The sequence below is a fragment of the Hemitrygon akajei genome, chromosome 9, assembly GCF_048418815.1.
Source record: "Hemitrygon akajei chromosome 9, sHemAka1.3, whole genome shotgun sequence".
Classification (NCBI taxonomy): domain Eukaryota; kingdom Metazoa; phylum Chordata; class Chondrichthyes; order Myliobatiformes; family Dasyatidae; genus Hemitrygon; species Hemitrygon akajei.
The window spans coordinates 87,241,211-87,267,333 of NC_133132.1; the positions used below are offsets into that span (position 1 = coordinate 87,241,211).

The 26,123-nt window shown below is 41.5% G+C and overlaps 1 protein-coding gene across 7 annotated transcripts in view; it reads left to right on the forward strand.

The window, feature by feature from the left end:
• Positions 1–26,123, forward strand: part of rims1a (regulating synaptic membrane exocytosis 1a) — a 549,448-nt gene that overhangs the window by 271,989 nt on the left and 251,336 nt on the right. For all 7 annotated transcript variants that reach the window (XM_073056477.1, XM_073056478.1, XM_073056481.1 and 4 more), the window contains exons 5-7: positions 4,563–4,891; positions 10,924–11,792; positions 25,445–25,512. In XM_073056477.1, the coding sequence (XP_072912578.1) occupies positions 4,563–4,891; positions 10,924–11,792; positions 25,445–25,512 (1,266 nt within the window). The remainder of the gene's footprint in view (positions 1–4,562; positions 4,892–10,923; positions 11,793–25,444; positions 25,513–26,123) is intronic.

Genomic DNA, 26,123 nt, shown 5'->3' on the forward strand with positions numbered 1-26,123 from the left:
GTTACAGGGAAGCAACTTGAGAGGATTCTTAGGGATAAGATTTACAAGCATTTGGAAAACTATGGCCTACTTAAGGGTAGTCAGTATGGCTGTATACAGGAGAACTAATTTTTTTGAAGAGGTAACAAAGGTGATTGATGAAGATAGAACTGTGGATGTTGTCAAAATGAAATTAAGGAAGACCTTTGACAAGGTCCCTCATGAGAGGATCATCCAGAAGATTAATATCCATGGGATCCACAGTGACTTGCTTTCAGATTCAAAATTAACTTGCCCTTCGAAGATGGAAATCCATGACGCATAGTTTCTGAAACGATCTGTATTGGGATCTCTGATGTTTGTAATAAAGATAAATGACCTGAATGAAAATATAGATGGATACATTAATAAATTAGTAGTTAGTACAAAGATTGGTGATGTTATGAAAAAAGCAGAAGATTGTAAAAGCATACAATGAGATATAGATGGGTTGCAGATATAGTGAAGAATGGCAGATGGAGTTTAATCCAGCCAAATGTGAAATGTTGCTCTTTGGGATTTCAAATGTAAAGGTACAGTAAATACCCTCTTAAGGGCAAGACCCTTAAGAGTACAGACAGATTTTGGGATCCAAATACATGGTTTACTGAAAATGACTGGACAGGTTGATAGGATAGTAAAGAAGACGTATCATGTTCTTACTTCATTAATTGAGACACTGAATACTAGAGTTGGGTAGTGATATTGCACCTTTATAAAACTCTGGTTAGGCTACGTCTGGAGTATTGCATTCAGATTTAGTTACCTCACTATAGGAAGGATATGGAGGTTTTGGAGAGGGTGCAGAAGCAGTTTACTAGGATGGGATTTAAGGCATGTGCTATACAAAGAGATTGAACAAACTGGTTGTTTTCTGTGGAGCAGTGGTGACTGAGAGGAAATTGGAAGTTTATAAGATTATGGAAGGCATAAATAGAGTAGACAGCCAGTATCTTCTTCCCAAGATCGAAAAGTCCAATATTCACTATGTGATAAGGATTTTTCTCCACCTTCCTTTCTTTACCAAACAGCTTCGACTTTGGTAGTGGGTTTAGATTCTTTTTTGTATCATAAAATTATTACAATTCAAATTACAATTTAATTAATGTATGTGTTTGATTATGAATATAGGGTACTGCGATTGCAAGTATGATTTAAATATAATGTATTCGGTACTATTCTATCTTTTTTTTTGATTCATAATATAGATCCTCGTACCCTGTATTCTTCTATGTGAAAATTAATAAAAATATTGAAAAAGAAATGTCCAGTATTAGAGGACCGGCATTTAAGATGAGAGGGGATAAATCTAAAGGAGTTGTGTGGATGTCTGTAAAAAAAGTCTGTTTTTATATACAGATGATGTGGATGCCTGGAATGTGCTGCCAGAGGTAGTGATAGAGGCAAAGAAGCTAGAGGCGTCAAGGAGGCACTTAGATAGGCACGTGAATGTGCAGTGAATGATGGATATGGATTTTGTGAGGGCAGCAGGGTTAGTTTATTTCTGCTCTTGTTATTTGTTTAATTTTTTTCAGCACAACATCGATTGCTGTGCTGTACTGTTTTATGTTCTAATAACATAATGGAAACATTGTCATAAAGTGGTTGTATCAAGGTAACAGTTACAGAACAAGAGGTGTATGACGATTGCCTGAGGATCTACCCCAATAACTAGTGTCTGGCATGGACACTTTAGAGGTCTGGATCAAGGGTCCCAAGTTGAAACATCGACTATGCAGTTCCCTCCACAGGTACTGCCTCACCCTCCAACTTCCTCCAGTAGCTCATTTTTTACTTCAGAGATGTTGGACAACTTGCAGTAGAGAGTAAATGAACAGAGATGAGAATTAATAATTGGTTTAATAATTAATTGTAATTTGTTAGAATAACCAGCTGTGTAATTTCATGCATTTAATAGTTTCATAAGTTTTTGTTTGGAAAAAAGCAGTGTAGTGCATGCAAGTGCACTGTGCAGTATAGTTTTGACATTGATATGCCACAGTACCACACACTGCTGTGGGATTGAAAGCTGTTGCCTTCACTAAACGACATCCTGGTCATGGTTATTTTGTCCTTTTTTCTTCTGAAACAGCTACACCAGGGAACCAACAGACTCCAATTCCTTTGGACTGACTTTCATATAACTCCACCTCATCCCAACTCAGTTAATGGGCCCTTCAGCCCAACTTGCCAATGCTGACCAAGTGTCTACCTGAGCTAGTGCCATTTGTTGTGTTGTACCTCCAAACATTTCCTATCTATGTGCCTGTTTAAATATCTTCTAACCATTGTAATTGTGCCTACCTCTACAGCTTTCTCTGGCAGTTTGCTGCATATACCTACCATCCTCTGTGTGAAAAGGTTGCCCCTATTTCCCTTTTAAACCTTTTCCTTTCACCTTAAACCTATGTCTTCCAGGTGTACCCATGATGTTGTTATCCACCTCTATAAAGTCACCCTTGGCCTCTTACACTCCAGGGGAAATCTGAGAAAAGGAAACAGATTCTGAGCAAAATGGGGATTAATTAATCACATCACTGATTTATGCAACTTGTTTTTAAAAATGTGTTGGTAGTAATATGGATTAAATAAAAAGATAATTTTGTGAAGGATGAATGAACCTGAAATTGAATCTTATTGAATGATTATGTAAAATAATGTGTATAAAAACAAACACGAGGAAATCTGCAGATGCTGGAAATTCAAGCAACACACACAAAATGCTGGTGGAACACAACAGGCCAGGCAGCATCTATAGGGAAAAGCACTGTCAATGTTTCGGGCCGAGACCCTTCATCAGGACTAACTGAAAGGAAAGATGGTAAGAGATTTGAAAGTAGGAGGGGGAGGGGAAAATGCGAAATGATAGGAGAATACCAGAGGGGGTGTCGTGAAGCTGAGAGCCGGAAAAGTGATTGGCAAAAGGGATACAGAACTGGAGAAGGGGAAGGATCGTGGGGCGGGAGGCCTGGGGAGAAAGAAAGGGGGAGGGGGCCTGGGGAGAAAGAAAGGAGGAGGGGAGCACCAGAGGGAGATGGAGAACAGACAGAGTGATGGGCAGAGAGAGAGAGAAAAAAAGAGGAGGGGGAAAAACTAAATATATCAGGGATGGGGTAAGAAGGGAAGTTAGAGAAGTCAATGTTCATGCCATCAAGATGGGGGCTACCCAGCCAGTATATAAGGTGTTGTTCCTCCAACCTGAGTGTGGCTTCATCTTGACAGTAGAGGAGGCCATGGATAGACATATCAGAATGAGAATGGGACGTGGAATTAAAATGTGTGGCCACTGGGAGATCCTGCTTTCTCTGGCAGACAGAGCATAGGTGTTCAGTGAAATGGTCTCCCAGTCTGCGTCGGGTCTCACCAATATATAAAAGGCCACACCGGGAGCACCGGACACAGTATACCACACCAGCCCACTCACAGGTAAAGTGTCGCCTCACCTGGAAGGACTGTCTGGGGCCCTGAATGGTGGTGAGGGAGAAAGTGTAAGGGCAGGTGTAGCACTTGTTCCACTTACAAGGATAAGTGCCAGGAGGGAGATCAGTGGGAAGGGTTGGGGGGACAAATGGACAAGGGAGTCGTGTAGGGAGAGATCTATGTGGAAAGCATAAAGGTGGGGGAGGGAAAGATGTGCTTGGTAGTGGGATCCTGTTGGAGGTGGTGGAAGTTACGGAGAATTACATGTTGGACTTGGAGGCTTGTGGGGTGGTAGGTGAGGACAAGGGGAACCCTATCCCGAGTGGGGTGGCAAGTGGATCGGGTGAGGGTAGATGTGTGGGAAATGGAAGGGATGCATTTGAGAGTGGAGTTGATGGTGGAAGAAGGGAAGCCCCTTTGTTTAAAAAAGGAAGAGATCTCCTTCGCCACCTCCAATGCTCTGTCCGCCAGAGAAAGCAGGATCTCCCAGTGGCCACACATTTTAATTCCACTTCCCATTCCCATTCTGATATGTCTATCCACGGCCTCCTCTTCTGTCAAGATGAAGCCACACTCAGGTTGGAGGAACAACACCTTATATACCGGCTGGGTAGCCCCCAACCTGATGACATGAACATTGACTTCTCTAACTTCCCTTCTTACCCCATCCCTGATATATTTAGTTTCCCCCCCTCTTTTTTTTCTCTCTCTCTGCCCATTGCTCTACCTGTTCTCCATCTCCCTCTGGTGCTCCTCTCCCCTTTCTTTCTCCCTAGGCCTCCCATCCCATGATCCTTCCCCTTCTCCAGCTCTGTATCCCTTTTGTCAATCACCTTTCCGGCTCTCAGCTTCACCCCACCCCCTCTGGTCTTCTCCTATCATTTCACATTTCCCCCTCCCCCTCCTACTTTCAAATCTCTTACTATCTTTCCTTTCAGTTAGTCCTGACGAAGAGTCTTGGCCCGAAACGTTGACAGTGCTTCTCCCTATAGATGCTGCCTGGCCTGCTGTGTTCCACCAGCATTTTGTGTGTGTTGTAAAAAAAAAAAGCATGCAGATTTTGAAGATTTAATTTTGAAGAGTCTGAGACCTGATCACTTAATTACTTTTCTTGTCTTATCTAGGTAATGTGGGTATGCAATTTATGTCGTAAACAGCAAGAAATTCTTACAAAGTCAGAAGCGTGGTTCATTGGAAGTGGAACAGCACAGCCTTCTAGTCAGGATGGAGCTCTGAGTGACACAGCCACAGGTGGTGGTTCTGATGCACCAAGGGAAAAGAAAGCAAGACTGCAAGAGCGTTCACGTTCCCAGACTCCTTTAAGTACAGTAGGAGCAGTACCAGAAGCTACTCCACCTGATAAGACTCGGGTATCCGAACTTGCTCGGCAAGAGATGGGATTTGAACAGAAACAGTCTGCATCAAGATCTAGGAGTGAACCCCCTAGAGAGAGGTAATCTTAGAAGTACTATCACCTGCTTTGTTGTATTTTCAGTCAGCAGTTGTCGATACTGGTGAAATGTGTTGCACATAGCTTTATATTTCCATAAGTATTGAGAAGTAGAAAGGATTAGATGGTTAGTGTTCGAGAAGGATGTTGTACCACATTGGAATGAAGTGGACGGAAAAAATTACAAGAAACATTGACATGTGTGGTGAATAATGCTGGAGAGCTACAAGTACTACAAGCTATATTGGAATATCATTTCATGGTATTAGCAATAGACAAGACAAGTTCTTAATATTGTCATATTTAAAGTATTTGGGAAGGGAAAACAGGAGATGGGTTGGGAACAATCATTAGGGAACCTTTGTAGTGCAAGAAATAGAGAAATCCAGGATGATATCTATTTGCTTGAATTTAAAAGCCTCTTACAGGGACCTTCAAACAATGAAAGAGGTATAAAGAAGCAAAATTAAAGGGAAATTGTTTTTCGACAATGCCTCTGAGAATGCTTTAACAAGATTGATGTTCATGAAATAAGAGTGTCAATGTCAATTTGGATAAAAAGGAGTTCTGATGAAAGGTCTCCTTCAGATTTCCCTCTCCAGAAATGATGCTTGACTGCTTAATTTCCCCAGCATTTTAGGTTTATATTACAGAAAATAGAGAACCATGATAATGAAAATTTTAAAAACTGCTTTGAAATCAGAAATGAAAGCAGAAAGTGCAGGAAATGCCTTCCATCAAGGAGAAGTTACTGCAGCATAAGAATCAGAACTGTCAGGCTGGGTAACAGCTTCTTCCCAAAGTTATTAGACATCTTAACAGTCAGTGAGCTAGCCAGTACACATTAACACCCTGTCTGAATGGCCCCCATCTTGCATTGGCCACTTTTCATCTTTTGTTGTTGCCATTTTACATACTTTTACGTACTTTGTAGACTATTGCTTGTTTTATTATAACAGTGCCAGTAGCATTATATGGTCTTACATAAATATGCGCCTCACACTTTATCATCCTGCCAGTCCTCAGGCCATGCCATTCAGGGACTTGTGCTAATATTATTTTGTGACTGTATGTGCTGGATCACAACTATATGTGCTGTATGTGACTATGTACCATGCTTTGCACCTCATCCCCACAGGAACAGTGCTTCGTTTAGCTGTATACATGTGTATAGTTGAATGACAATAAATTTCAACTTGAACTTGAAATCTCAGTGGTTAGCTGACTTCTGAAAAAAAGAGGAAAAGAGCTAACATTTCAGGTTGGACATCCTTCATCAAAGCAAAAGAGAAAACGAGTTGAAGACAAGCTAGATCATTAGAAGTATTTAAAGTAGGAGTGGTGGACAGTTAATGTTGTTCTGCTGTTTAGGAAAGGCTCTAAAAATAAATCAGGAAACTATAGGCTGGTGAGCCTGACATCAGCAGTGGGAAAGTTATGGGAAGGTATTCTAAGGGACCAGACATATGAGTATTTGGATAGACATGGACTGATTATGGACAGAGAGCATGGCTTTGTGTGTGGTAGGTCATGTCTAACCAATCTTATAGAGCTTTTCAAGGAAGTTACCTGGAAAGTTGATGAAGGCAAGGAAGTGCATGTTGTCTACATGGACCTTAGCAGTTTAAATAGTTTGGCTGGGACTAGATAAGCCAAAGGGCCTGTTTCTGTGCTGTGTTTTTCTATGACTCTAGGAGATGCTCTTTAGCCTGCTGAGTTATGATAATGTTCAGGATCAGAATCAGGTTTATTAATCACCGCTGTAAATAAAGTGAAATTTGTTGTTTTGTGGCAGCAGTATGGTGAAAGTCATAAAAATAACTATAAATTACCTGTTAAATAAATAAATAATGCAAAAATAAGCAAATAATGCAATGGTGTTCATGGATTCATGAACCATTGGGATATCTGATGGCAGAAGGGTAGAATCTTTCCTAAATCATTGGGTGTTATTCTTCAGGCTCCTGTACCTCCTCCCTTATGGTAATAACTAGAAGACAGCAGGTCCTAGATGGTGAGGATCCTTGGTGATAAGTGATGCCTTCTTGAGGCACCACCTCTTGAAGATACCCTTGATGGTTAAGGGATGTGCCTGTAGTGGAGCTGGCTAAGTTTATAACCCACTACAGCTTGGGTGAGAAAATGGATGATCCAATCAGTTAGTCAGCCCCGGACAGGAATGGATGGCCCAGTCAACCAGTCAGTTAGTTCTAGAAGCGAATTGACAGTCCAGTCAGCCAGTCAGTCAGTTCCAGGGAGAATTGACAGCCCAGTCAGTCAGCATGTGGCAAGAATATTGAAAGAGTTGTTAGCAAACCATATAAGACCTTAGTCATCAATAGAGGTGCAAGAGCAGAAACGGAGGATAGTTAGGCTCAGTCTTTTTAAAGGATCTGATTAGGACCCATCTCAAATATCATGTGTAGTTTTGGTTACCACTCTTTAAGAAGAACTTGAAGGTCCTTGAGACAGTGTGGAGATAGTCTATTCCTTCTGCCACTGTGCGTGACCTTACACTTCCCTACACTATATTCCATCTTCCACTTCTTTGCCTATTCTCCCAATCTGTTTAAGTCCTGGTGTAGACTCCCTACTTCCTCAACACTACCTGCACTTCCAACTACCTATGTATTGTCTTCAAACCAAACCAAAAAGCCATCTGTTCCATCATCCAAATCATTAACATACTGTATAATGTGAAAAGAAGCAGTCTCAGTACAAACTCCTGCAGCGCACCACTAGTCACCAGCAACCAACCAGAATAGCAGAGTAGGCCCCCTTTATTTCTGCTCTTTACCTCCTGCCAGTCAGCCAATCTTTTATCCATGGTAATATCTTTCCAGTAATACCATGAGCTCTTGTTTTGTTAAGTAGGAACATGTGTGGCACCTTGTCAAAGGCCTTTTGCAAATCCAACTAAACACCATCCTTTGTAATGTACTTTGTAATCTTACCTGTTATTTTGTCAAAGAATTCCAACAGATTTGTCAGGCAAAATTTCCCCTTAAGGAAACCATGTTGACCTTGGCCTTCTTAATCATGTGCTTCCAAGAACACTGGAACCTCAACCTTAATCAATAGTCTCAACATCTTCCCAATCACTGAGGTCAGGCTAACTAACCTATAATTTCTCCTCTTCTGCCTCCCTCCCTTTTTAAAGCGTGGAGTGACATTTGCGATTTTTCAGTCCTCTGGAATTATTCCAGAATTGGGTGAATCTCAAAGGATTATTATTAATGCCTCCACAATCTCTTTAGCTACCTCTTTCAGAACCCTGAGGTGTAGTCCATCTGGACCAGATGACTTAGCTACCTTCAGAACTTACAGCTTCCTAAGCACCTTTTCCTTAGTAATAGCAACTACACTCACTTCTGCTCTCTGACACTTATATTTCTGACAAACTGCTGGGTCTTCCACAGTGAAGGCTGACTCAAGATATGTATTAAGTTCATCCACAATTCCTTTATCCCCCATTACTGCCTCTCCAGTGTCATTCTAGTTGTCTGATATTCACTTTAATCTCTGTTTTACTCTTTATATATTTGAAAAAACGTTTGGTATCATCTTTCATATTATTGGCTAGCTTATTATCACTAGGTTCAGATAAGGCCCATGTGTGGAGAGAGAGAGACACTGAAGTGGGTTGATAGTTCACAGATTTTAATGTGAACAGTATTTTAAGAAAAAAGAAAACAATAAATACTAGGCCAAACAGGGCTGTTAACTAAAACTCTCAAATGGAAAACTAGCCTTTTAAACCCTCTTATTGATTTATAGAATCATTGAGTTGTACAACAAGGTAAAAGGCCCTTTGATCCATGCTGACCAAAATGTATATTTAAGATATTCCCATTTCCCAGCACTTGGATCACATCCCTTTGAACTCTTGTTATCCATATATGTCCACATACTTATTTAATGTTTTTAATGTACCAGCCTCAACCACTTGCTCTGGCAGCTGCCCCTTAGGTTTTTATTGAACCTTTCATCTCAAAACTGGAAACTATGTCCTCTAGTGTTCATTCTGAAACCTGGAAGAAGACCACACACCCTCATGATTTTCTTGGAGATCACCTCTTATTCTCCAGTGCCCCAAGGACAAAAGACCCAGCCTGTCTAATCTTCCCCTATAACTTTGTTACTCAAGTCTTGGCAAATCTTTGTTAATCCTTTTTACAGTCTTTCCTGTTTAATCTCATCCTTCCTATAAAAGAGTGACAAAAACTGAAAACAAAACTTTAAGTGTGAGCTCGCCAATATCTTGTTCAATCACAATATTGCCTCCTGACTTCTAAATGTAATGCCCTGACTGATGAAGGTCAGAAAACCAAAAGCCATTTCATTACCCTAGTTATCTGTGATTCCATTTATAGGAATTATGCTTCTGTACTCCAGGTTCTCTCTGCTCCATAACAGTACCAGGATCCTCCTGTTCAATGTAAAAATCCAAACTTGAGTTGTATTCCAAAATGTAAACCTCACTCTTATCTGAATTAAATTCCGTTTGCCATTCCTCAGCCCACCTACCTAGCTGATCAGGATGCTACTGCAATTCTTGATACTCCTCTTCACTCTCTACAATACCAGCTATTTTTGTGCTATCTACTTACTAGCCATTCCTTGTATATTCTCATCCAAATTGTTAATATAGATGACAATTAACAATGGACCTATCACTAACCCCTGAAGTATATCACTAGTCATAAATCTCCAGTGTGAGAAATATCCTTCTATAATCACCCCGTCTTCTATCCCCAGCCAATTTTGATTCCAATTTAGATCTAACCTCCAATGGCAGCCTACTATGCAGATCCTTATCAAAAAGCTTACTAAAATCCATATATACTGCATCTGCTATCCTCCCCTCATCAACCTTCCTTGTCACTTCATCAAAAAACTGAACCAAATTCATAAGACAAGATCTCATATACACAAAGTCATGCTGGCTGCTCCTAATCAACCCTCGCCTTTCAAAATGTATATGTATCTTATCCCTCAGAAGGCTATCCAGCATCTTATCTACGATAGACACTGCTTGACATGCTGAGTTGCCCTGGCAGTTACTTGGTGTGCCACTGCTATAGTGTTGCATGCAGTTCTGATTGCTACATGGAAAACAAAGAAGATTCACCAGTATGTTTCCTAGGATTGAATATTTTAGTTAAGAGGAGAGGTTGAATAGGTCAGGTTTGTTTTGTTTGGAGCGATGGAGACTAAGGAAGGGTATTCTGATAGTAGTAGCAAAATTATGAGAGGCATAAAGCAGGTCGATAACAGGAAGTAAACATATCCTAATAACAGAGGTGTCTAAAACTAGAGGATATGGGTTTGGGGTAATGGGCGGTAGATTTTGATGGGATCAGATAATAACTAAAATCTGGAAGTCACTGCCTATCTGGCTAGCGGAGGTGAAGGTGAAGGCTCTCGCAACATTTAATAAATATCTGGATGAGCACTTGAATTGCTAATGCATTGAAGGTTACAGACCAAGTGCTGTTAAATGGGATTAACAAAAATGAATATTTTTTGGATGGCATGAATGTTGTGGGCCAAAGGGCCTGTTTCATTGCCATACAACTTTATTAAGTCATTTAAGGTGGAAAGGGGTATTCTGGGTTCCTTTGTAACAAATCCGAGTGACCAGTGTTCATCTGTGGCATTCATTGGAGAAAAGGTAGTTAATTTACCTCTTGTAGTCAACCTACAGTATATCTGAATTAATTTACAATAAATTCTAGATCACCTCTATTTAAGCAATAAATTGAAGAAATTCTCTTTGTGGGAGAAAGAGCACGTGTAAATTGGATTTGTTTAAGATATATGGTCTGTGCGAATCTTATTAGTTATTTTGTGGAATCTTCATCTAAATTTGACTTAATTCTGTATAATGGTATTGTTTGTACTGGATTATTAAGACTGCAGTCACCATTCATTTTTACTCATCTTTAATGGTATTAGGTTAATTTACTGCTTGCAAAAATCCTCAAAGGTTTGGTGTGAAAATATTTACATGTTGTTAATGACCATCATTGCAGGAGGAAGAGTTCTTCATTTTCGGAACAGAATGGAAAAGTGCAGAGAGGTGAACGGAAACGCACACCAAAGACGTCCCCTCGGCAGAATGACAGGCCAGCTGAGGAAAGGGAGCATAAGGAGCGACGAGAGAGCCGGCGGCTAGAGAAAGGCCGATCACAAGACTATCAGGACATGAATGAAAAATTAGAAGGGGAGCAGCTGGTAGATCAGGACACTGAAAGAAATGGAGAGGAATATCAGAATCGATACAAGAGTGATCCCAATCTGGCAAGATACCCTGCTAAATCCCTTCCTGAGGAGCAGCAGATGCGTATGCATGCTAAAGTGTCGAGAGCACGACACGAAAGGAGACACAGTGATGCATCACTCCCACACACACCGGCTGAAGAAAGCCAAGGGACAGAGCACAAATTAGCAAGGAGGACGCAGCAGCAAGAAGAGGAGAATTCCTCCACTGATATACAGAAATCCTACCCAGATGAAAGAAATGCAGATGTACACCTGTCTTCTTCTAGGCAGCAGCATCTGATGAATCACAGCCCACCAACACTGGGACGGACCACAGCTTCTACTGAGTATCTAGATGCAAAGGAACATGACTCCTACAGAAAGCACTCGCATCTGGATCCCAGCTCTGCTGTGGCTCGAACTAAGCGGGAAAAAAGTGAAACTATGCTGAGAAATGATTCTCTTAGTTCTGACCAATCAGAATCTGTAAGGCCACCTCCACCAAAACCACATAGAATGAAGAAAGTGGGTAAAAAAAGACAAATTTCAGTAAGTAGCTCTGAGGAAGAAGGAGCATCGACACCAGAGTACACCAGTTGTGAAGATGTGGAAATAGAAAGTGAAAGTGTCAGTGAGAAAGGTAAGACCCAATGTTTTTCTGACATTTAAATAATGTCTTTCTGAAATAATGCCATTATAAAGCAATGAAAAAAGAAGGGAAAGCTGGAATGTATTCATTACAGAATTCAGAGCCTGGTCTGAAACGTTTGATTGGAAATGAGAGGGAAAGTGTCAAAACATAGTGTCTAGGTTTGCTGCAATGCACACTTCATTAACCTGTTTCATAAATTGAATACAGACTTGGTGCTCTTGAAATAAATAAAAAGACCTAAAGACACATGAGCAGAATTAGGCCGTTTGGCCCGTTGATGCTGCTCAGGCATTCGATTTTGGCTGGTTTGTTATCCCTCTCACCCCCATTCTCCTGCCTTCTCTCTGTAACCTTTGACACCCTGATTAATCAAGAATCTATCAAACACTACTTTAAATATACTCAGTGAATTGGCCTCCACATCTAACTGTGGCTATGCATTCATAATTCATTGCAAGTGGCGGCACAGGTAGACAGGGTCATAAAAATGCTTTTGGCATATTGGCCTTCATAAATCAAAGTTTTGAAATAAAATGTTATGTTGAAGTTTTATAATCATTGGTGAGGCCTAATTTGGACTATTGTGTTCATTTCTGGTCACCTACCTATAGGAAAAATGTAAATAAGGTTGGAAGAGTACAGGGAAACTTTACAAGGGTGTTATCGAGACTGGAGAACCTGAGCTTAAAATACCACTATTAACTACTGCCTCGCTCTGTCACGTCTAAAATGATGGAACCTCGGAATATTGAGCTGCCAGTCGTGCATCTCCTGCAATTAAGTCTCACTAAGGCTACAGTCTAGCTGTAGAGCCTCGGAATGCAGCCATGAATGGACTAATGAGTTAAACCTATTCTTTAATAGGTTTACAATTACCCTTCTGTCTGCACCCACTTCAGCACACCAGTCCAGCTGCTGAGACACCCAATTCTCTCTCAGCACCAATGCTTCCCCTCCTCCCCAGTTCAACACATTGAGGAATGACACAGGCTACCACAGTCTACATCCTCTCCTTCCCCTGCACCTACCATCCACACCTCCACATACCAAATCCTATTATTCTGTTCTTCATCTCCCCCAGCCCCCACCTTCCACCATCTCCCCAGTCATCATGGACCTTCACTATTGAACAGCTGAGAAGGACTCTGGGGAAACTCAGACATGGCAAAACATTGGGACCGGATGGTGTGAACCTCAAGTCCTGGAGGATTGTGCTGAGCAGTTGTGTGGAGTTCTCCAGCGCATTTTCAATCTGAGTCTCAGCCTGGAAAGGGTCCCTAGTGTGCAGAAAACATAATGTGTGGTCCCAGTACCCAAGAAGGGCTGACCGAAAGTCCCGAATGACTGCTGTCCAGTAGCTCTGACCTCATACGTCATGAAGATCCTAGAGACATTGGTCCGAGCTCACCTCCAACCTCTGGTCAGATCAGCCCTCGATACCCTGCAGTTTGCCTACCAGGAGCACATTGGGGTCGATGATGCTGTCATCTACCTGCTTACTTCCATTTGGATAAGCAGGGCAGCTTTGTGAGGATCATGTTTTTTTTTAATTTCTCAAGTGCCTCCAATACCATACAATCACCTTTGCTGGGGAAAAAGCTCTGTTCAATGCAGGCTGGCTCTTCCATTGTATCATAAGACCATAAGACATAGGAGTAGAATTAGGCCATCTGGCCCATCAAGTCTTCTCCTCCATTCAATCATGGCTGATCCTTTTTTTTTCTCCTCCTCAATCCCAGTTCCCGGCCTTCTCTCCGTAACATTGGATGCCATAAGATTTTATCTTGCTAAACATCCTCATGTGCAGCACCTTATCACGTGCTTTCTGAAAATCCAAGTAAATGACATCCACTACCTTTCCTTTGTCCACCCTGCTGGTTACTTCCTTGAAGAACTCTTAACAGATTTGACTGACAAAAGTTCCCTTCACAGAAACCATGTTGATTTTGACTCATTTTATCATGAGCCTCCAAGTACCCTGAAACTTCATCTTTAATAATAGGCTCCAACACTTTCCCAACCACCGAAGTTAGGCTAAATGGCCTATTATTTCCTTTCTTTTGCCTTCCTCCCTTCTTAAAGAGTGGAGTGACATTTGCAATTTTCCAGTCCTCCAGGACCATGCCAGAATTAAGTCAGTCTTGAAAGATCATGACCAATGCATCTTCAGCAACCTCTCTCAGGATTCTGGGATGTAGTCCATCTGGTCAAGGTGACTTTTTCCTTTGTAATAGCAATGAAACTCATGCCTGCTGCCTGACACCTAAGACTATAAGACCATAAGGCGTAGGAGCAGAATTGGTCTATTTGACCCCTCAAGATTGCTTCGCCATTCAATCATGGCTGATCCTTTTTTCCCCAAGAACTATCCTGGTCGGTTGCACTTGCTGTTGTTTACATTAAATTCTATCTGCTATTTTTCCAGCTGATGCAGATCCCTATGTTAACCATGATAGGCTTTTCGCTGTCCACTAAATCTCCAAACTTGGTGTCATCTGCAAAGCTGCTGATCCAGTTAACTACATTATCATCCAGCTGATTAGATCATAAGACCGTAAGATATAGGAGCAGAATTAGGCCACTTTATCCAGGATAATGGAATACCTGACTGGCAGACCACAGTTTGTGCGGCTTCAGAGCTGTATGTCAGATATAGCTATAATGAACACTGGGGCCCCACAGGAGCCTACTTTGCATCCCTTCCTGTAAACCTTATATACCTTGGTCTTTAGATACAACACTGAGTAATGTCATCTGCAAAAGTTCTCTGATGACTCAAAAATAGTCTAGGGGTATAAAGGGAGGTCAGGAGGATTTTGTCGAATGGTGCAAGCTGTATCAGTTCTAACTCTACATCAGTCAGACAAAGGAGATGATAATGGACTTTAGGAAGACTAAGCCTGCATTGCTCCCTGCTACTATTGATGCTGAGGACGTGGACGTGGTGAGGACCTGCAAGTACTTGGGGGTGCACCTGGATGACAGAGTTGATTTGAGCATCAACACAGTGGCTGTGTACAAGATGGGCCAGAGATGCCTCTACTTCCTGAGGAGACTGAGGTCCTTTGGAGTATGCAGGCCTCTCCTTCATATATTCTACCAGTCTGTTGTCACCAGTACAATCATCTACGTCCTGGTGTGCTGGGGCAATGGCATCAACATGGGTGATGCCAACAGGCTCAATAAACTGATTAGACAGGCTAGCTGTATTATAGAAATCAAACTGGACACACTGGAGGCTGAGGTAGAACAAAGGACCCTACAGAAAACCCTGGCAATACTCTGCATGCCACCTTGGCTGAACAGAGGAACTCTTTCTGTAATAGACTAAGACAACTGCACTGCTCCAAAGAATGCTATATGAGGCAATTCTTACCCTCGGCCATAAGGCTCTATAATGAGTCAACCTACAGCCAGGGGAGTGATGAACCCCTCTTGTTAGACTGTTTAAGGTAACTTATTTTTATTTATTCTTCTTGCTTCTCTTCTAATATTGTATATCTGTGAACTTGAAATGCTGTGATTTCTTTTGGGATCAATAAGCTATCTGTCTATCTACCTACCAATATTATAATTCCCTGTGTTGACCCATGCCCTGAGCTCATCTGCCTTTCCTATGATGTTTTTTGCATTGAAATATATGCAGCTAAGGACATTAGTCACACCATGCACAATCTTTTGGATCCTGACTTTGCCTGAGGTCTTAACAACATCTGTCTCCACTATTGTTCCACTATCTGTTCTGGCACACTGGTTCCCACCTTCCTGCTAGGATATTAGTTCCCATCCAGTTCAGGTTACAAACCGCCTGTTCTGTATAGATCCCTCCTTCCCTAGAAGAGAGCCCAATGATCCAAAATTATTATGGCCTCTCTTTACGCCACCTCCTTAGCCACATGTTAAACTGTATAATCTTCCTAGTTCTGGCTTCACTAGCATGTGGCACAGGTAGCAATCCTGAAACCACAACTCTGGAAGTCCTGCCCTTTAATTTAGCACCTAACTCCCTGAAGTCCTTTGCAGAACCTCATGACGTATGTCATTTGTACCTACTTGGACCTCTGGCTGTTTACCCTCCCACTTAAGAATGTTGAGGACCCGATCCAAGATGTCAGAATCAGAATCAGAATCAGGTTTTTTTATCATGGCATGTGTCATGAAATTTGATCCTAGTACCTGGGGAGGGGGGCAATCTGGGATTCTAATTCTTGGCCACAGAACCTCCTTTCTGTTTCCCTAACTAATTAATCCTCTATCACCACAACTCTCCTCTTCTCCCCCTTCCCTTTTGAGACTCACTGCCAGAGACCTGACCACTGTGACTTTCCTCTGCTAGGTCATTCATCTCCAACAGTATCCAAAGTGGTATACCTGTTATAAAGAAGGATGGCCACAGGGGTGTTCTGCACTGGCTGTTTACCCCTTTCCCTTTCCTGACTGTTATCCAGTTTCCTGTGTCCTATCTATCACCCCCTCAACCACCCAAGTGAACCAGAGTTCATCCTTAACGCGGAGTGTTAGAAACTGCAGCTGGATGCACGTTGCAGGTGAAATTGTCAGAGACACTGGAGATCTCCTTCCACTATCCTGCCTGGCATCTCTACTGTTCTAACTGAGCAATAGTAAAGAAGAAAGCACAATAAACTGTTGGAGGAGGCGGGTGGTGGAGGGGGAGAAACTTCCCTACAGCTTTTTTGCCTTTTCTAACAGAAGCTTCTCCATGCTGAAGCTTTGAAGAGCTAAAACCTCAAAATCTCCATTCTAACTCTGTCTACTCAGCTTGCCCCTGCTTTACTTTAATTTGTTCTTGCCAATCAATCTCACACGCTGATTGCTGTTCCTCAAAGCTCCAACCTTCCGTGAGTTGCTGCCTTTTCTACTCAGTCAGTGAACCTGAGTGAACTATGTCTTCTCAGGCTTCTGATGTCTCTGATTAGGCGCTGCTCAGTGCTGATCTCCTTGCAGCTTTTTCAGTTGCATTTTGTCAGTTTTTAAAGTTTCCCTATCTTCTAACATCCATTAATCTTTGCTGTATTATATCCCATCTCTTTTGCTTTTCTGCTGGATTTTTACTTCCCTTGTCAGTCACAGTTCTCTCATCTTCCCTATAGAATACTTATTCATGTTTGGGAGGTATCTATCCTGTGCTTTCCATATTGCCCCCAGAAACTCCAGCAATTGCTGTTCTGCTGTCATCCCTGCTAGTGTCCCCTTCCCATCAACTGTGGCCAGCTCCTCTCTCATGCCTCTGTAATTCCCTTTACTCTATTGTATTATTAATACATTTAACTTCATCTTCTCTCTGTCAAAGTTCTGCAATCTTTATGGTCACAGCCTCTAAAGAGTTCCTTTACCTTAAGATCCCTAATCAAATCAGGTTCATTACAAAACACCCATTCCAGAATTGTCTTTTCTCGAGTGGGCTCAATCACAAGTGCTCTAGAAAGCCATCTCAAAGGCATTCTACAAATTCCCTCTCTTGGAATCCAACACCAACCTGATTTTCCCACTCTACCTGCGTATTGAAATCCCCCATCGCTATCATAACATTGTCTTATTTACGTGCCTTTTCTGCCTCCTGTTTTAATTTGCATCCTACATCCTGGTTTGGAGGTGTATTATATATATTTATACATACACACACGCGCACATACGCACACACAGTAACTCACACCTGGGTTTTTTCACTCTTGTAGTTCTTTAACTTTCCCCACAAGGATTCTACAGCTTCTGTTCCTATGTCAGTTCTTCCTAAGGATTTTATTTCAATTTTTACCGACAGAGCCACCCCACCCCCCTCTCCTTACCGGTCTGTCCTTTTGATACAATCTATATCCTTGGATGTTAAGCTCCCAATTGTGATCTTCTTTCAGCACAACTCAGTGATGCACACAGCGTCATATCTGCCAATCTCTAAATGTGATACAAGGTCATCTACCTAATTCTGTATACTGCATACATTGAAGTATAACACCTTCAGTCCTGTATTCATCACTCTTTTCAATTTTGCCCTGTTTTACACTTCAACTTATCCCATTGACCTTTATTTTGCCTTCTCATCTGTCTGTCCTTCTTCACTGTCTCACTACAGACTGTACTAACTGTCCCATCCTCAGCCCTATCATTACAGTTCCCTTCCTCCTGCCAAGTAAGTTTAAACCCTCTCCAACCACTCTAGCAAACCTGCCTGCAAGGAAATTGGTCTGCTTCAGGTTCAGGTGTAACTTGTCCTTCTTTTAACATCATACCTTCCCCAGAAGAGATCCCAGTGACTAAGAAGTCAGAAGCCCTGTCCCCTGCACCAATTCCCCAGCCACACATTCACCTGCCTTATCATCCTTTTCCTACCAAGACCAAGGAGATGGTGGTGGACTTTAGGAGATCTAGGCCTCATATGGAGCCAGTGATCATTAATGGAGAATGTGTGGAGCAGGTTAAGACCTACAAGTATCTGGGAGTACAGTTAGACGAGAAGCTAGACTGGACTGCCAACACAGATGCCTTGTGCAGGAAGGCACAGAGTCGACTGTACTTCCTTAGAAGGTTGGCGTCATTCAATGTTTGTAGTGGGATGCTGAAGATGTTCTATAGGTCAGTTGTGGAGAGCGCCCCTCTTCTTTGTGGTGGCGTGTTGGGGAGGCAGCATTAAGAAGAGGGACGCCTCACGTCTTAATAAGCTGGTAAGGAAGGCGGGCTCTGTCGTGGGCAAAGTACTGGAGAGTATAACATCGGTAGCAGAGCGAAGGGCGCTGAGTAGGCTACGGTCAATTATGGAAAACCCTGAACGTCCTCTACATAGCACCAACCAGAGACAGAGAAGCAGTTTCAGCGACAGGTTGCTATCGATGCAATGCTCCTCAGACAGGATGAAGAGATCAATACTCCCCAATGCCATTCGGCTTTACAATTCAACCGCCAGGAGTAAGATATGTTAAAGTGCCGGGGTTAGGACTCAATGTATTTAAGTAAACTACTTAAGAACTTTTTAAAAGCTATTATTAATGCTTTTTGAGAGGGTGATTTTAGATGCATATCATATTTTTACTGAGTTAAGTATTGTATGTAATTAGTTTTGCTACAATAAGTGTATGGGACATTGGAAAAAATGTTGAATTTCCCCATGGGGATGAATAAAGTATCTATCTATCTATCTACCCTCACTAGCGCATGGCACGGTCAGCAATCCAGAAATTACAGCCCTAGAGATCCTACAATTCAGCTTTCTATCCAGCTCCCTATATTATGTCTTCAGGACTTCCTCCTTCTTCCTGTCTGTCATTGGTACCAGTATATACCATGACTTCTGGCTACTCACCCTCCCACTTTAGAATGCCGTGAACCTGATCTGAGACATCCTTGACCTTGGCACTTGGGAGACAAAATACCATCTGAGTTTCTTTATCTCATCCACAGAATCCCCTGTTTACTCCTCCAACTATAGAATTCCCTGTTTCTATAGTACTTCTCTTCTCCCCCTTCTCTCTGAGAGCCAGAGCCAGATTCATTACTTCACTGCGGCTTCTACCTGGTAGGTCATTCCCCCCCCACCCCCGAGCAGCCGTCGAGGTCATGCCATTCAGTTGATTGCATGCACTGTACAAAAGCACAGATTACACTGAGAAGAAGGCTCAGTTATTTATGAAAGTTTAGTGATTGATCAACTATAATGCAAAAGCTTAGTGACTAATATAATGTCGTATAAATACATACTGGAAAGATGGTACAGGAGCCTCAGGACTACCAACACCAGCTTCAGGACCAGTTATTGCCCCTCAATTTTCAGGCTCTTGAACCAAAGGGGATATAACTTCACTCAACTTCACTTGCCTCATCATTGAAATGTTCCCACAACCTATGGACTCCCTTTCATGAACTCTTCATCTCATGTTCTCAATGATTTTGCTTATTTATTTATTATTATTATTATTATTATTTATTTCTATGTGTATTTGTACAATTTGTTGTTTTTTTGCACACTGGTTAAATGCTTAGTTGGTGCAGTCTTTCATCAATTCTATTATGTTTAAGAGTCTTACTGCGTATCACACAAGAAAATGAATCTCAGGGTTGTATACAGCAACAGATATGTATTTTGATATTAAGTTTACTTTGAACTTTGAAATCCAGGGAAAAATATACAAAATTCTGGAAGAACTCTACATCAGGCCGTATCTTTGAATAGGAATAAACAGTAATCAAAATTGTCAAAGTAAAATTTGTTATCACCATATACTACAGTGATTCTGTTTTTCTTGCATGCATTTTCAGGAAAATAAAGAAAAACAATAGTATTTACTAAAAACTATACATAAATAAAGACTGGTGAACAACCAATCTGCAAAAGAATGCAATTGCTCAAATAACAAACAAAAAATACTGAGAGCATGGGTTGTAGAGTCCTTGAAAATAAGTCTATAGGTTGTGAAGTCAGTTCAGCTTTGAGAGAGTGATATTATCTATACCAATTCAGGAGCATGATGGTTTTAGAGTAATAACTGTTCCTGAACCTGGTTGTATGGGGCCTGAAGCTCCCTGTAGCTCCTGCCCAATGCTTGTAGCAAGAAGAGAGTATGGTCTGGATGTTGGGAACCTTGATGCTGCTACAAGACAGCAAATTTCATGACATGTGCCAATGATAATAAACCTGATTCAGATTCGGATGGATTTTGTTTTTTTGTGGCAGCGCTCCTCATAAATGTGCTCAATAGTGGGAGGACTCTGCCTGTGATGCACTGGGCTTCATCCACCACTTTTTGTAGACTTTTCCATTCTTGGGCATTGGTGTTTTCATACCAGGCCGTGATCCAACCTGTCAGGATACTCTGTATTTGTCAAAGTTTTAGCTGACATGCCAAATCTACGTAGTAGAGGCACAGTCGTGTCTTCTTTGTTATCACACTTATGAGCTGGTCACAGGAAGGATCCTCTAATATGATAAGACCATAAGACCATCAAGTCTGCTCTGCCATTTCATTGTGGCTAATCCTAGATCCCACTCAACCCCATACACCTGCCTTCCTGCCATATCCTTTGATACCCTGACCGATCAGGAAATGATCAACTTAAATATAACTACAGAGTTGGCCTCCATCGCAGTCTGTGGCAGAGCATTCCACAGATTCACTACTCTCTGGCTAAAGGACTTCCTCCTTACCTCTGTTCTAAAAGGTTTCCCCTCAATTTTGAGGCTGTGCACTCTAGTTCTGGATACCCCCACTATAGGAAACATCCTCTCCACATCCACCCTGTCTAGTCCTTTCAACATTTGGTAGGTTTCAAAGAGATCCCTCTGCATTCTTCTGAATTCCAGTGAGTAGAGGCCCAAAGCTGCCTAATGCTTCTCATACACAAAATTCTTTATTTCCGGAATCATCCTGTAAACCTATGGACTTTCTCCAATGACGACACAACCTTACTGAGATATGGGCCTAAAACTATTGACAATACTCCAGGTAACACCAAGGAATTGTAAGTTACTGACCCTTTCCACCTTCGATCCTCTAAAGAGAACTAGCTCATGAATCTCTGGCTTCTTCCTCCTGTAGTCAACAATCAGCTCTTTGGTTTTGCAGATGTTGGGTGAGAAGTTGTTGTTGCAGTTCCATTTTTCAATTTCTCTCCTCTATGCCAATTTGTCACCACCTTTGATTGAGCCAACAACAGTGCCTCTACTCGGTAGTTTTGGCATGTCAGCAAAATATGTCATTAACAAAATTAAATATGGCATTGGAGCCATACAATCATAGGTATAAAGTCAGTTACGAGGACAAGACTGGAGAGGCTGGTGTCTCTTTTTCTGGGAGCAGACGGGGTAAGTGAGGACATAATTGAGATATATAACATTATGAGAAATAAGGACAGGCATCATAGATCTAAGGGACAGAGATCTAAACTAAATGTTAAGTGATTTAGAGGGGGTCTGAAAGGGGCTATTTTCACCAGGTGATGATGAATACTTGGAATGCACTCTCAGAGGGAGAGTTGGAAGCAGAGTTGCTAACAGCATTTCCTAAGTGTCCAGATGAGTGCTTAAATCAACTAGTCTGTGAACCAAGTGCTGGAAAATGAGATTGATAGGGATGGGTGCCCACTAGTTGGCATGGATGTGTTGGGCCAAATGATCTTTCTTTATGACTGCATGATTATGCAGTTCCATTGTCTCCTCCATGCTTTTGTATTCAATATCTCGAAGGAAAGATTTTTGAATCATGTGCACACATGACCGCTACCGTTAATGACCTCTGGATGTACGTGTCAAGATATCTTTGTTCCAATATATTGCCAGCTGACCTTCCAATTCACATATATTAAACTGAAAAGTGTGCTGTTAAGAATGAGAATGCTTGATATGAAGAGCCAGTAATAAACAGCACAATGAAGACAATTATCTGTTTAGATGAAGCAAGTTCCTGTGATTTTGAATAGGATCTATCACATCAAACTTTTCCATTAAACCTTTTCTTAGTGCTACAGTAAAACCATCACGAGCCCACTCATCTCACCCTTTACTCTCACCTCTTTCTACTGGCTATCTTCCCTCTACACCGTCAGTCATAGTGCAGGGTCTTGACCCGAAACATCTACTATCTCTTTGCCTGCTGCATGATCTGCTGGGTTCCTCCAGCAATTTGATTTTGTTGCAGTTTCTTGTCTGTCTACTAAACCAGCAAGAGTTCTGTCTACATCTCCACTGACCAAATAGTAAATAGTATAATAAATAGTTAAAAAGTAGTGCAAAAATAAAAATACAGTACTGACGAAGTGTCCCTGGGTTCAGTGTCTATTCAGAAATCAGATGGTAGAGGGGAAGAAGCTGTTTTTGAATCATTGAGTTTGTGCATTCAGGCTCCTGTATCAGCTACTTGATGGCTGCAATGAGAACAGGGCTGGGTGAGAACTGGGTGGAGGGAGTCCTTAATGATGGATGCTGCCGTTCTGAAGCATCGCTCCTTGAAGGTGTCCTGGATATTATGGAGGCTAGTCCCCATGATGGAGCTGATTAAGTTTACAACTCTCTGCAGCTTATTTTGATCCTGTGCAGAAGCCCCTCCCCCATACCAGACAGTGATGCAGCCAGTTAGAATGCTCTCCAGGGTATCTCTGTAGAAATGTGTGTGTGTCTTTTGTGGCATACCAAATCTCCTTAAAGTCCTAATGAAATATAGCCACTGTTGTGCTGCCTTTGTAGCTGCATCAATATTTTGTGCCCAGGATAGATCCCCAGAGATATTGACACCCATGAATTTGAAATTGCTCGTTCTTTCTGCTTCTGATCCCTCTATGAAGACTGGTATATGTTCCCTGGCCTTGCCCATTCTGGAGTCCACAATCAGTTATTTGGTCATACTGGTGCTAGTGTAAGGTTGTTGCTGCAACACCACTCAACAAGCTGATATATCTCTTTCCTGTACACCCTCTTGTCATCTTTCGAAATTCTTCCAACAATAGTTATGTCATCTGCAAATTTATAGATGCCATTTGAGCTGTGCCTAGCCACACAGTCATAGGTGTAAAGAGAATAGAGCAGTAGGTTAAGCACACACCCCTGAGGTGCGCCAGTGTTGATCGTCAGCGAGGTGGAGATGTTATTTCCAATCTGCACAGATTGTGGTCTTCCAGTTAAGAAGTCGAGGATCCAGTTGCAGAGGGAGGTACAGAGGCCCAAGTTTAGGAGTTTTTCAATCAGAACTGTAGGAATTATTATATTAAACATTGAGCTGTAGTCAATAAACAGTATCCTGACATAGGTATTTGAATTGTCCAGGTGATCTAAGGCCACATAAAGAGCCAATGAGTTCACATCCACTGTAGACCTATTGTGGTGATAGGCAAATTTTAGTGGGTCCAGGTCCTTGCTAAGATAAGAGTTGATTCTAGCCATAATCAACCTTTCAAAGCACTTCATCACCATGGATGTGAGTGCGACTGGATGATAGTCATTAATGTAGCTCACCCTGCTCTTCTTGGGTTCTGGTATGATATTGCCCTTTGGAAGCAGATAGGAAATTCCAATTGTAGCAATGAAAGATTGAAAATGTCTTTGAACATTGGACAGGTGGTTGGCAAAGATTTTCAGAGCCCTACTAGGTATTCCATTGAGTCCTGTCGCTTTACGAGGGTTCACCCTTTTGAAAGACAGTCTGACATCAAACTCTGAGACAGAGATCACAGGGTCACTGGGTGCTGAGGGAACTTCTAATAATTATCTATCCATGTACTTCAATTAATGACATTGTGCTCGCTAGAGGAGGAAGAAGGAAAAACAAGGCATGAAGTTTACTCAAGCTTCAAGGGAATCCATTTTCCCTTCTCCCCATATTTAAATGATCATTTCTGGGGTGACTTTTCATTTGATATTCTGCTTTAATATGTACAAATTTCATACAAAGGAGATAGAAGTATTAAATCACCAGAACTGTACATGATGACATGGAATTAGCTAACCAAGAGTCCGGAATAATTTAGTCAGCATGAAAAATAGAGTCATAGAGTAATACATGGATATAAGCCCTTCAGCCCACTGAGTCTATGCTGACCATAGGGCACACCCTTCCAGTCCCAATTTCCAGACTGTGTCCCTCTAATCCCAGCCCCTGCATGTACCTATCCCAGTGTTTGTTAAATGATACTGTGGTTAGAGTAACACTATTACAGGGTCAGCTGTAAGATAGGGATTCGATTCTCATCACTGTCTGTAAGGAGTTTGTACATTCTCTCCATAACCTTGTGGATTTCCTCCAGGAGCTTTAGTTTCTTCCCACATTTCAAAAACATCCGGTTAGGGTAGGCGAGTTGTAGGCAAGCTATGTTGGCACTGGAAGCATGGCAACACTTGTGGGCTGCCCTGCACAATCCTTGCTGATTTGATAAGATGTCAAACAATGCATATCACTGACTTTTTCTAGGTACATGTGACAAAAAACTATAAACTTTATCGCTATTCACCAGAATATTGGCTGGAATGGAGGACTATAATAATAACAGCAATTGAATCAGCTGGGTTTATTCTTGCATGCAGTGTTGGAAGTTGATGTATGATCTTATAGAGGCTTATAAAATTATGAGGAGCATAATGAGGAGCATAGATGGATATTTGGAATCCTTTTCCCAGGGCAGAGGTGTCTAGAACTAAACAGAAAAGTTTTAGGTGAGAGGGTATCTGAGGGGGTAATTATTTGCAACAAACTTCCAGAAGAAGTGGTAGATGCCAAAACAAGTATGTTTAAAAAGGCAATTGGCAGGCACTTCTATAAAAAAAACAGAGAGGTAAGGGACTGATGTGAGCAAGGATTGGCATAGGCAGGCAACATGGTTAGCATGGTTGAGAAAGATGAAACAGCCTGCTTCTTTTCAGTATGTTTCCATGATACATCTGAAAGTCTCTGATGTTTCTTGTTGAACGTTGAAACATGTAGGGTTCCAAAGGCAGAGAGTTCACATTGAAAATGGGATGGTTATATTGGCTGAAATTTTAGACTAAAAGAATTGTGCTGTTTTCCCAGAGAGAATTTCTTCAAAACTGTCATGCAGTGACAGTTATGTTTCACCAAATAACCCAAACAGCATTAATTCTTTGCCTAAAACCTTTATATTCTGCTTAACCTTTTATATTATGCTTATATTTTCATTTGCCTCCCCAGGCGATTTAGATTACTATTGGCTGGATCCCATAACGTGGCATGGCAGTGAGACCTCGTCAATCTGCTCGGTAAGTTTGTGCCAGATTTTTATTTTTTTTAACATTAGTTTTACTAGTTTTTGTAGCTATTCACTTGCAGTCACGTTACAAGCATAATTGATATTATTTAAAGAATAATTGATAAGATAGATGACTTTCAATTATTTATCTCAATACAATTAAATGTCTTGATTCTGAAAGGCTACTAGTGTAGAAGGTTGTGGAAATTCTAGATATTCCCTTGGCTATGGAACTTGGGTCGCCAGGTGAACTGGGACAAGTGCTACCTTTGGAGTACACTTGATAGAAAGTGGTAGGACTGCCAATGTTCTCTAACCACCACTGTCACAGTAAACATCCAACATTTGCTTAGCTGTGCATGTCCCTCAAAATCATCTACATAAACAAACAGTCCAACTATCTACCTTATAGCAGGTTACTCAAACAAGTAAGACCTCAAAGAGACTGCAGGAAATGCACACTAAAAAAAAGTGTAACATAGATACTAGAAATTCAAAGTGCAAAGTAAATTTATTATCAAAGTACGTACAGTAAGTCACCATAAACTACCCTGATATTCATTTTCTTGTAGGCATAGTAAATAAATCGAATGACCATAGTAGAATCAATGAAAGACCACA